Source organism: Heliangelus exortis, chromosome 6 (assembly GCF_036169615.1).
Source record: "Heliangelus exortis chromosome 6, bHelExo1.hap1, whole genome shotgun sequence".
Taxonomy (NCBI): Eukaryota; Metazoa; Chordata; class Aves; order Apodiformes; family Trochilidae; genus Heliangelus; species Heliangelus exortis.
The window spans coordinates 16,128,358-16,141,648 of NC_092427.1; the positions used below are offsets into that span (position 1 = coordinate 16,128,358).

The 13,291-nt window shown below is 38.9% G+C and overlaps 1 protein-coding gene across 12 annotated transcripts in view; it reads right to left on the reverse strand.

Annotated features, from left to right (window-relative positions):
* Nucleotides 1–13,291, reverse strand: part of KANSL1L (KAT8 regulatory NSL complex subunit 1 like) — a 70,559-nt gene that overhangs the window by 45,279 nt on the left and 11,989 nt on the right. For 11 of the 12 annotated variants that reach the window (XR_011726500.1, XR_011726499.1, XM_071746861.1 and 8 more), the window contains one exon: nucleotides 1,608–1,749. Coding sequence is in view for 10 of the 12 variants with exons in the window: in XM_071746861.1 (XP_071602962.1) it covers nucleotides 1,608–1,749 (142 nt within the window). In the remaining 2 variants the exon portion in view is untranslated. The remainder of the gene's footprint in view (nucleotides 1–1,607; nucleotides 1,750–13,291) is intronic. The other variant, XM_071746854.1, reaches the window with a different exon arrangement.

A 13,291-nucleotide genomic window follows, 5' to 3' on the forward strand; every position in this document is an offset into this window, starting at 1 on the left:
TGTTATAGGAGTGGTGTTTTGCCTGAAAACATTGTTCAGTGGCTATGAATCACATTTTTTTTCCACTCAAAACACATGAAAAAAAAAAATTAAACCATTACATCCAGCATACGAATTCTAATGATATTGTGTAACTACTTTGCAGCCACTAAATGAAAACAAAGAGCTCTTCTGTCAGCCCACGTGTCCTTCCCTAGCGGCTGCACTGAGGGTACTACAAATGTGTATAGAAAAAAAATCACAGCCAAAAAAAATGGGTAGCTAGCTTCACTGTGAGACACAACACCAAATACTAATATCACAGCTGGTAAAAGGGGCATGAAGTTTGCAAAAAGGAATGTCACTAAAGATCTACACCAGGAAGATGACTAGGCTTTGTGCCAACATACCACCTAATGGGAAGAAAATGCATGACTAAAAGAACGTTCTTCCTCCCATTTCTCTGTTATTTATTTCTCCATGCTCTGCAGCTCATGAGACCTATGCCACCCTAAAGGCTTTTGGGTCTAACAGTGTGCATCTCCTTGCTGTATAGGACAATGCTTATATATGGGCATTCTCACCCTTCACCAGAAGACAAGATCTCCTTTCACTTCCATGGGCACAGAGGCAGGACAGACCCTCAAACAAAGACTTCAATTATTTTTTAACAAAAACTTTACTAGGGAACAGTTGTGAGGAGGAGAAACAAAGCTGGATATCGAAAGAATGGCTTTGAGGGTGAAAGGAGAAAAAGGAATAGATTTTTATGTGATTAGAGGAAAATGCATTCTGGGGGTGATCTCCCTCTCATTTTTAACCCCCTCTAAGTCTCATGTTCAGCCACATGAAGTCTAAAGCATCTTCTGGCTCCTCTCCATCTGTGCTTATCTGACCCCAGGTTATTGGACAACTTTCACGAGGCTCACCAATGGAGAGACAAAGAGCCCTCTTCTAAAAACCCTCATTATCACACTACCAGAATTATCACAGGTTTCGTCTTCTTGCGCAAAAGAATGACCTGGGGAACCCATTAAATTGATAGTTAGATTATTAATGTTTTAGGAATGTGACTTTCCCACTGTCTAGCCAGTTTGATTTACAAAAAAACTAGTAGATGAGTTACACACACTGGAATTTTAGTAATAATTAATCCTTGACCTGTTCAAAGTGCTGCACAAACATTAACTAGGTAATCCTCAGAATAAGCATGCACTGTAAGTAACAAAAAAACTGACCCTGAAATCCCACAACACAAAAATGAATAACCAACCACCCCAGCTGAAAACGAAATTGTCTCTTCTACAGAGGGGAGAAATAGTGTGGTAAAGGCAGTACCTTGTGCTGGACCCTTAAAAGTCACTCACAAAGTCACTAATTATCACAGATAGCAAAGTAAGAGTTCCTAACTCCCAGTCCTGTACTGGTGCCTTTAAGGTACAATAGTTTTTAGCTCCTGATGTCTTTCTCATTAACCTTTACGTGCGATAGCCTGCGCGGATAAAAGAACTCTAAGGAAAAAAAACAGTAACAACACCAACACCACCAACAAGGAACCAAATAAATATTACAAGAAACACTGTCAAAAGATTATTTGAAAAGCCCATTTATGAGCTTACAGACAATACCTTGGTGGCACGTATCTGCCTGTGAAGGTCAGTTAGTTGTTGGATTTTGTATTCTAGTTCTGAAATCTGGGCCTGAAGCCATGTCCAACGGCTGCCAATTCTAGCTCTGTCTGCAAGCCACTTCCATTCAGAAGTATAGCTGCTGTGAAGACAAAATGCTGGTTAGTCCAAAAATAAAGATAACCACATTTGCACAAGAACATTTTTGACAGCTGCTCTGCCTCATGTTGCAAGCATCTCAGTTGCTTTCAGAAGATATCTGATTATACCCATCCAGTTTCACAACATCTTATTTCTGTAACTACAGAACTTGCCCACACCAGTAAGATCAATGGTTCACTGGCTATTCCCAGGCTGAGACAGTATTCTATATTATAAAACCCAGAGCTGGAGAAACTACCAAACTCTACCAGTTAATGCAGATTACAGCTTCTTAAAGAATTCCAGTAACTGAACCAGCAAGAATCCAGATTTATTTCAACATATTTCCTCCCACAAGCTTCCACAAATACTTTTTGCTAACGACTGGAATTTAATAAAATATCGTCCAGCAATGACCAGCTAGATATCAAGTCACTGCCCTAAAACCTAAGTAGTTCAGAGTTCTTTCATTAGAGTTATTTTATAAGTATAGATGTGTAAGCATAGCATAAGTTTGGTCACTCTTACTGCTGTTTACAAATAGATGCCCCTTGTAACACAAAGGATTTGCTTCTCAGTACTTGTAATTGTGATTAACTTAACATTTTATGCTAAATTCATCACTGGTATCAGCAAACCTTACTCAACCTGCATATTAAATAGATGAATGACATAACAGTACAACTCAACAGTTCTAATAACCAGTAAGTTTAACTAACAGAGACAACACAATGCAATATTTTAGAATGCAATCTCCATTGGTATCCTACCATTCACTGAGTTTAATTAGAGAAAATGACTGGTGGTTTTTTCCTAAAAAAGCTGTCAGGTAGTTTGCCACAGTCAGCTTAAGAGAAATGTAAAACCAAACTTCTTCTGGAGAAGATGTATTTTTACTCAAGTTACAAGGGGTAACTACTGGGTCTAAATCCTGGGTAAGACTGTATGGTAAGTTTTGCACAGGCAATACATGTGATTCCCGTGCTCCCCAGGCAATGAAGTGTACTGAAGAAGCACAAAAGATGCAAGAAAATGTAGATGGCAGAGAAGTGGCATAACACAAGTGCAATGTTTTCCATGCAGAATCTTGTGTCAAGTACCTCAACAATGAAAGAACGGTAACAATCACCCTGCAGAAGATGCTAGACATTTCCTGGCATCCATAAAGAATCAATAAACTTGAGAATCCTAAAATTTTCAGGGCAAAGATTATAAAATATAACTCAAAATCTCAGAACTTCCAATCTACATTAGCTATCGTAAACAGTAAGAACAGACACAGTTGCTGGTAAGTACCTGTGAAATAAAAGTTTCCATCCTTTTAAAATATGAATTATCTGCCCAAATAATTTACAACCATCTTGAGCTCTGTCTTACATAGGCAAATGAACATATGATATCAGAGAGGAGATTGAAATGGCCTGTTTAAACTCAGATTCTACATGCAAGTAAATAAAGTGGATTACCATCAAAAAGAAACTCAAGGAACTCTATAAATATATGCCATAATAAATTGTGTGCATTTTATATATTCTGTCAGTGACTTTGTCCTAGGAAAAAAGGCATATGAAGTTATTTTTTTGAAAATCTATTTTTTTTTTGTGAGGTCTTCATCTTTCTCTTTGTTTTCCCATCATCACCAGCACACAGTAAATAGCCCTGGATACTTATGCTTTAACCAGGTCTTCTTGCCAAGAACTTTTCTTGGATTGGCAGCGTTTGCATGCCTGTCATTCCTGGAGTCATGAAATACAGGTTGTGGGGAAAGGGATGGATACAAACTTCTGACTTGGGCCAACTCAGAGTTCAATTAAATAATTTGTTTACAAAAGTGTGGTGGCTGGAATAGCTAGGATTTTTCTCAGGACCCTGAGATGGCAAAAAGCTGGTCCTAAAAAAGAACTGCTTAGCAAGTAACAAATCCCATAATCACTTTAACAAAAAAGTTAAATAGGAATAAAGTGCATAATTGAGAAAAAACTAACAGGAGTGTCAAAGTGCTTGTTTCTATTCCCTTCTCAAAAGACAAACAAACAAACAACAAAACTCCACAAACCAAAACACTGTAACAAGAAGGCCCAGATAAAAGAAAATAAATCCCACTGATAGAATTACCTGCCAAGTTAGATCAAACAGTTTGGAGAGAAAGGTGAGCTATCCACAAACAAACTGAGGAGAAGATGATGGAAGTAATTGAGAAAAACAAGTGCCCACACAGCTGGAAAACAAGAAGTAGAATGGAAAGAGCTGGAGCTGGTGTTATGTCACATACACTGTGTGAGACCAGCATGGCAGTAAGAGAGTTCACAGAAGGTAACAGAACAGTTAAATTTTGTAACCTGAAGAAAAACAAATCATATCCTCTGTATATTACTGCCTTACATTAAAAAAAAAATCCTCTGCAAAGTTACCTCACCAGTTATTTTTCAAAAATGCATTTGCAGCTTTTTTCTGAAACACAATATTAATGTGTGAATTAATCACATTGTGTTAAATATATTATGTGCATTTTAAATTCATTCTGAACAATTATGCAAGTATTTCTTAAGGCTTTAAAGTGTACTATATAATTAAACTAACAGGATTTAATTACCCTGTAACAATTATGTCCTTAGGCCCATCTGCAAGGAAGAGTCTCCACTGAACTAAGCACAAACATTTTAAGCTCAGGCCAAAAGAAGCAATTTTGGCTTCTCTCTCCTGGCAGCCCAGCCTGCCCATGCCCAGCACCTGCACCAGCACTTGGGCAGCCACATGGTGACATGGATTAAAGAGTTGCTCATGGTTAATTTTAACTGCAGCAGGTGGGTGCATGAAGCAAATGTATCCCTAGATCCCTTTCCCAGTTTTGATGCCCTGTGGACAGACAGGCACATGCTTCCCACAATGGAAGGAACAAGAAGCACAGGACAAGACAGTGAGCATGAGCCCACCTTTATGAGACAGGAGGTTAAGAGCACTGCTAAACTCCATACCCATCTCTGTCTTCTTTGATCTTGCATTATTTATTTACCACCTTGGCTTCTGTTTCTCTACAAACTGTTTAGTAAACCCTATAGCTCCTCAGAAGAAGATAAAATCTTTACAAGCCATCCTCACACTCCTAAAGGCAGCTGTCTGAATACAAAGTATTATGGTAACACGAGTGACAAAGGATAACAACCCATTATTACTACTAAAAATAAATCAAATTTATAAATCTGTTCCTGGGATGTTACAGGGTGCAGCATAACAGTCACTCAGTCAAGAAACAAAGCAACAAGAATTTGAGAGGCATTTTCTAATGAGCAAGAGTAGATGACTAATTACTTTTAACATTATGACAATTAGGAGCACTGGTGTCCCTCTCTCTCTTGCTTTGTAGAAAAAGAAAGCTGTTTTGAGGTAGCATCAGTGAATTCATTAATTCTGTAAATCCAGAGAAGAAAACAATACACACAAAAACAAACAACAAAGAGTTACAAAAATAACCAGGCCTGTTACTGAAGGAGGAAGTCAGAGCAGGTGCTAAAGTAGAAGCTCCTGCTCTGGTTCTGTGTTGGTAGCCAGTCAAGTAAGAAAAAATAGAAGTTTCTGTCTTGCTTGCTTCCTGTGTGCTCCTTTTGCAAAGCATCTTTATTTGTTTCTGTGCTTTCGATTCTAATATCATTCATCCTCCACAGGAATTTAAAATTCATTTCTCTGCTGGCAACTGAATATAAACTAAATTACATTTGCAAAAGTTTCTAATGTTCAGTACTATGTACTGTACTATGTTCAGTACAGTACAGTGAAATATTGGGACTTAGATATAAACTTACTGCTTACTTACGGCTCTTCTGACGGCTCTAAATCTGCATTCATCCAGGACTATTAGAATTGGTAGAGCAATATTGACTTTGTATGAATAAACCATCTAAGTTTTCTTAAAAAAGGAAAAGTATAAAAATAAAAATAATAATTAAACAAACAAACAAACAAAAACCAAAAAAAACAACCAACCAAACATGCTGGGATTGCACTAGAGGCAAAATTTATTTCTATGTGAACACTGACTCACATCTCCCTCATTTTGGTTGAACTGCAGGAGGCCAATCCTGCACAACTTGCAAGAGAAGAAAGAACTGCAGAACAAACAAGCCACAAGGAGCACAGACAAAAATGCAGACAGACAAAGTATGATAAAAAAATACAGCTAGGAAACAGACACTCAGGCTGTGCTGTGTCACCTCAAAGTAAGGGACAGGATTCAGCTGGGGACTGTCAGCACCAGAAATATAAGCATTTCATCAAAGCTACTTGCTTTTGATAAGACCAAAGAGGGGAGTCAAAAAATATTAAATTGCTATTCTAGTCAGCACTATTGCTTGAACTAAAAGAAGTTTTTAGCCATGATCTATGGACAGAACATATGGATGAAGCCCTCAGTGCCCACCTTCCCCAAAAGAGAAAAGAGAATTGAGAATAAACCATGCTTTTACGTAACCAAACCAACATCAGAGAATGCAACAGGACTAGAAAGTATTTCCAGTGCCTCCATTATGTTGTGGGTAAGATTTGTTTTCCCCACAGCTAAGATGAGCCTGCCCCAAAAAACAAAGCCAGGCAATCTGACTGCAAAGGGGAACTTCTAACCAAAATAAAATTGCTCTGCTAGGCACACCCTGGTGTGTGTGTGTGTGTGGGGGGGGGGGGGGGGGTTTCTGGTGCTTGTTTTGTTTACAGGGGAGGAGAAAGGGTGGAATTCAAACCTTTTAAGCATATTTTATTTTCACAAACAAAACAAGAAGCCTGAAAAACAGTTCATAAATAATGAAGGAGAAACAAAGTGGTTTAAATGCACGAAAGAGGCAGAACCTGGTATTGATGGCAAGTATCTAGGAAGGTTGTTTCAAATAGGTATGGTGAGCACAGCAAAGAGCATTTTAGAGCATGCAACCCTGTGCCTAAGGCAAGATTCTTCACAAGTATCTTGTATCCTGAAAATCAAAAGGAAACAAACAAACAAATGAAGGCATTCCAGTCTTGTAACTCCCAGTGAGAACAAGTAACATGCCTCTACACACAAGCTGGGACAATGACAGAATGCTTCCTACAGGTCAGGAAAGGAGGATGCTTGCAGAAACATCAAACCTCCCAAATGCAGGTTTGCCAACCCGAAAGAGTCTCCTTCCAAAACGTCTGTTTCAAAGACATAAAGGTTTACAAACACAAACAAGCCAGAGAGAGAGCAAGATACCTACCTAGTGTGGGTAAGGAAAAATGTCTCCAGTTCCAAAATCCTACATTAAACATTAAGAACAGCTCCCCTCACACTTACATTTCTGCTCAGTTTCCTAACATGCTCTTTATTTTGCTTTCTGCCAGGCCACGTCCCCTTTGGTTTATTCCAACATTGTTCTGGCATCCCATTTTCAGATTATTTAGTCTAAAGTGACACTGTGATCCTGACCTCAGCCATCCCTGCTGGTTCATCACCTCCTCTTGCTGGGAACTCCTGGGCTTATCAGAGCCTATTGCCAGTCCTGCAAGCGTACAGGAACCAGAAGCAGCTCAAACTACAGAGAGATTACCCCCAGAATAAAGAGCTAATCTCCTTCTTTCCTGGGAGTCACAGAAAACCACAGCAGAAGTTATAATTTTGATAAAGGATTCAACTCCACAAACTGAAATGCAACAAATCAGAAAGTTCTGCAGATGTTTAAATCCCATCCCAGATACCTTATGACTCACAAGGAAATTCATGAGACTTAACACACTAGGGAAAAAACCAATAATCATACACCCCCCAGTTCTCTTGGGAAGCTCACTCAGAATACACAAATAGAAACCAGTTTGTATTTACCACAAATGCTCAACAGCTCACTGCTACAGGGGGGTCTCTCAGGACAGGAGCTGCAAGCCCATGAACTTCTTGAGCTGCCCCTGATTTTACACCAGCATTACAGTCAGTTTTCCTGTGACTCTGCATGGCAATGCTCAAAAAGCAGCTGGTCTGAATACAAGCATTTTCTTGCAAGTCATTAAGGTGAGCACAGAGCTGTTTCTACATTCTGGTAACACATTTAAGTCAGGCAAATTTAGATATGTAGTGCATATATTTTAGATATTCTTATCTAAATTTTACTCATGAGATAAAAATGCCCACTCCCAGCAAAAACTTCCAACACTTCTGATGGCTGAACAAAATGTCCAACCATGAAATGACCTGTAAATGCTTTCTCAAGGACTAATTCTTCCAGCACAGCTCCTTACTGTTTGTTTTGAGAAGGAACTAACTTCAGTAGCTGTATAAGTATTAATTTCCCTGGACCAGTTAACTGTTAAATCCATAATAACCACATAATTTAAAAAACCAGCAAGTGCTGTTTTGTGAACTCAATCTCTTCTATATTCCAGAGTGCAAATAAGATTTAAACAAAATGCAACAGATATTGTCCTCTGGTATCATATCAAATCACCACTACAGAACAAAACACTATTTACTCTGACAGCTCACTGTCAGTTCTTGCTCAGATCATCCAGGCATGCTTGCTATAGACTGACTGCAGAGAGCAATGTGCTACTGCTTTATGACAACCAGCACAGACACACAAAAAAACCCAACACAAAAAAATTAAATAAAATTAAGAGAAAATCTCTGGTACTCTAAATTACCCTGCAGCCTCTGCAAAGACCTGCAACCAGGTCATTCTTCTAAAGCCTCTGGGGCTGTGATTATCTTTGGTGTTTAACAGAAATTTCTACCTAGCAGAGATTTTTTCCCCTGAAACACTACATGGGTTCAGAGCAGATGGGTTACAGTTCTCCCTATCATCTACAGACATCAGCAACTGCTTATCACAGCAATTCCTGGCACCCACGCCTGGTCCCACCATCTCTGACGTGCTGTTGCCATTTAATACTTTCAGACCTGCATCCAATAGCATATGTTGATAGTAACACATAATTCACATCTTATCTTCCTAAACTGAAAAACTTAATCCAACTGAGTATTTCTGCTAAGCCTAAGGAATTTATGCAGTAACACCTGAAACTATCAACCATAGCTGTGATTTTCCCAAACATGAAGTAGCAACAGAGTAAGATTTTTCCATCTTCCACAAATGAGTTCAGAAGGGTCAGTGAGAAAGGGAGAAGGGCAAAATCAATATTCAGGGAAAATAGCTGTAGAAAATAACTGAAAAAATGTAAAGGGAAAGCTTCTTTGCTTCAATACCCCAGCAAAGGAGAAGTTTTATAAGAATTTCACACTGAAGCACTATGTGTTCCCTCACATCTTCCAAACTGATGTCATGGCACAGCCAGCACTTGCCAGCTAGAGCGTTCTTGCAAAGAATCACACTACTACTACAGGCTTTATGTAAGAAACTGAATTGTTACACTTAACTCAAGAAAGGGAATAAAAAATTTAGCTGCTTCAAGCAGTCTCACAGTGCTGAACTTTGCCAGTGTCTGACTTCACAACCTGGTAGGTGCTTTTTATCTTCAGTTTTGTTTACATAATTCCTTAGAGTTGTTAATGATAAAAGGTCCAATTGGTTGGTGGAGGTGGGGTCAGTTAGAATATTAACTGCTTAAGAAGAAAAAAAACTTTGAAAGATAAACAACCAAGGCCATTTCCTCTTTTAACAGAATTTTTAAAATACACTGCAAAATGCATATCTGCTAATGCCTTTAGTAAGATATTTTAAAATGAGATTCACTTTATTAATAAAATGAGATTTATTTTAAAATAAGCTTCAATGGGCTCCCCAAGCACCCTAGTTCTATCCACTAACTCTCTGCATGCTGTAGAACAGACCAACATGGAACAGAGAAGCAGTAGCACTAACATGCAAAGAAAAAAAGTACAAACTTCAGAACAACAGGCTGCCTGGAAACAAGCTTCTTTTCTTGTCTTTGAAATGGCACAACATCAATAGATTAATAACAAAACACCAGGAACACAAGCCTAGAAATTCTCTGTAAGTATTATACAACTGCCCTTGAAAAACAAGCAATTAAGTAAGTAGTGCTACATCTAGATCTCACACTCAACATAAAGACAGGGCTTATAATATATTCCTTTAAAGAACTGTGCAAATGGAACATTATTACAGGATACAAGCAGCTTGTCAATGCTGTCTGGCCACTAAAGTTGGTCTCAAAATTTGTACATAACTTCTCACAGGGAATAGGTGGGCATAGTATTTGTGTAGTATCTAACTCTACCTTACAACTGACTTCATTCCAGCTATATATAGTACCAGGTTCCAGTGTAAAAATGGTCATGAAGCATATTCTTTTTTGAGACCTTTTGGACAGACAGCTCACAGTGGGACCAGAACATGCATGCCAGATGTGCTGAAAATCATCAGCAGATTTTTGGTAGCAGAGAGGCCACAGTCCTGAAGAACAGGGAAAAACTGCCTAGATTGAGGCTGTGGCTGGTGAGGAAGCCTACATGGAGCAATCCAGTGAGGAACAAGAAACAGCAGATGCTCCAGCACACACTGACCTCACTCCACTGAAGGGGTAGGTGCCATGATGTGAGCAGTGTGTGTGCTGTGTGGAACGAGCTTACAGGACAGCTGGGGGGACCCAGAATGCTCCCCAGAGTTCTGGACACAGCCCACCCATGGTAACCAAAGGAAGGTGAACATGGCACTCCAGTTGGGATGAGACCCTGGCATAGGCTGGCCCCAGAGCTGCCCCATCAGGAACCCCGACACCTGCCCTGGGGACACAGGACACCTTGGCACCCCCAGTCCCTTGGGTCCCTTGCAGTTGCTGTAAGCCTGCTGTGATTGATAGAGTGAAAGGTGTCCCTGCCTGTGGCAGGGTGGTTGGAACTGGATGATCCTCAAGGTCCCTTCCAATCCAGAACATTCTGTGAGAAATCAAACAGGACCTGGCTGGCTGCTTTGCAGGGCAGGGACTGAGTTTTTTATGAGGTCAAACCCTGCATTTCAAAGAGCTTGAGCTGGAGTTTTGCTGCGTTTTATTGCTGCCTGGTCCATCCCCATGGGCTGGCAGGAAGGGAAACCTGCAATGCACATACATTCAGACACAGATGTCCATATATTTTTTCTTACTACCTGAATCAGTAATTAAGTTTGTTTGCTAATTGAAAATAAAATTTATTCAAATTTCCCAACAGAAAAGTGTTCACCAAAAAGGGCTGAAAGAGATGAGAATAAGATTGTTTACAGCTGTTTCAGTTTCAATAAAAAAAGAGCACAGGTCAATGCATTTAAATACAACATCTAAAATTACATTCTTAACCCATATTTAGCAGTATGAATGAAACCCTGTTACACGAGTGTTCCTATTTTGGGAAGTCTTTATGCACACTCTTTATTTCATGTGAAAAGGAAAGCATTTAAATGATTTCCTGTATCCAGGGGCCCATGTATGCTGGTTTCCAAAGGAACTGGATGTTATCTCTTTGAAGGAGATGTTTATGAACACGGTGTTATCTACAAAATGAATTAATGCTATCCTCACTTTACAAAATGTTAAAAAGATCAGTTCATTGTTGTTTGTAAACAAATCTTTTAATTAAAACAAACACATTTCACAGCTTAGAAAATAGCCAGCTATAAACCACTGATTTAGCCAAAGAGCTAACATCAAGCAAACTCTTCTTGATCTACCATTTAATTGAGCAAAGTTACACACCTGCTTCTTAGGTTTTCTATTTCACTATACTCTAGTGCCTGTGTATTGAACTGTCATACAGAAGAGTAATGCCAGGTTTCTATTTAATATACATTCAAAACTAACTCAAAAGCTTTGACATTCCTGGCTCTGAGATTCCCTTGCAGGTCACAACTTGTCAGACCTTCTGCCTTTCATTAAAACCTTTCAGTCTGTTTTCAGCAGCTGCAAAAATCCTTATGTAGTTACAGGCTAGAAATCAGGATCCTCACTCACAAGGAACTTTACTCTGGTATTATGAGAAGGAAGTGTTGCTCAAAAGTTAGTACTGCTGTACATCAGATCTTTAAAGAAAAACAGTAGATGTATGTGGGACTCCAAAGAAGTTGTAAATCCTTCTTTCAGAAATCCAGACAAGTGAGGTTGAATTTATTCTGAAATAGGTGTAGGCCTAGAGTGAAAACAGAAGGTAATACAAAGCAAGCTTTTCTTTCATTCCCTGGTAACAATTCTCCTCCTACATTCTAGTGACAAGGGCCAAGAATTGAAAGAATGGAATTCACGAAAAAGCAATGTATAAAACATTTTGAAAACAGCATATTATTAGCACCTATGAATTTATACTTATCTAAAAGCCCTTGCATTAATCTTCTATGTAAATAAGACATTTCCCAGACTTGTTAAACTAAAAAGGTCTTAAAAATTGGAAACAATTGAGGTTCTGTGTTTAAAAAGGAGAGCAGTATTTAGCCCTGGCAGACTCACTTCCTCCCCTTCCCAATACCAGAATTCAGTTCTGCTATCAGTTATGAAGCAAAATTACAGCTCAGAGTGGAAAATTAGGACATGATCTTGTAAAAACAAACAGCTTCCTTTTATAATGAAGCTCGAAGACATGCAACAAACCCCAGCCCTTAAGCAGTGCCTTCTATAGTGAGGTCTGGAGAACTGAATTGGTGTTTCTCATTTAGCCATGAGAAAAAATGCTAGGAAAAATGGAAAATATTCAAGAACAGATTAGATGTGGAGATACTAGCCACAGTATTTTTACCCTTCCTGCCTTCTCTCTGCTTTACTGCTCCCTTCCCCACTAAGTCGTTGTTGTAGAAGCAGATTTCCCATCTCAATTTGCAACTAGCAATCTAAGGAGAAAAAAAGAGGAAAAAAAATACAAAGAAAGAACTCCTATCTTTGCACATTCACTGTAAAAGTTTCCATGCACAATAAACCCTGTAGGCATGGAAAAACACAACAGAGCTTCTCCATCAGGCTTGGGGATGCTGAAGGATAATTTTTCAAAATACAGAGGAAAAACATGAGAATATTTCAGAAGGAAAAAATCCCACCAAACTATGCAAAAGGACTTTATTCACATGAAGGAAGGAGAACTGGAGAAGCAGGGTGCAGGACTTTTCATGAACAGACAGAGCTACTTTTTTTGCAGAAAAATGTATTGCAAGCAGCTTTCCTCTAAGCAATTGGGTACACATATTATTGTTTGATAGAGTGAGCAGTTGTGAAGAGCATCCTTTGAAGAACCCCCGTGATGTATCTTTTGATTCTGGAAGGTAGAAGAAAAACTCTGTACCCTGCAACTTTAAAGGTTTCCCAAATAACCATCTCAGTACAGACTTTCTTGTGCTAAGTTGTAAACAACCAGAACTTCTAACAGTATCAGGTACACACACAAAATAAATGAAGAAGGATGTGGAGTTGGCCTGGAAGGATACAATACATAGCTCCCAGAAGCAAAGTTGTGTTGTTAAAAAAGCTTTCTCTCACATCCTTCCCCGATTTTACCTTGTTTGAAATCTGTGGCCATTTCTATGAATAATCTTCCATCTTAATAAACCATAAAAAAGATGAATAAATCCCAAGTAAACTCAGCTGGTGAGATGTTGTCTATGTTGCATTGGAAGTGG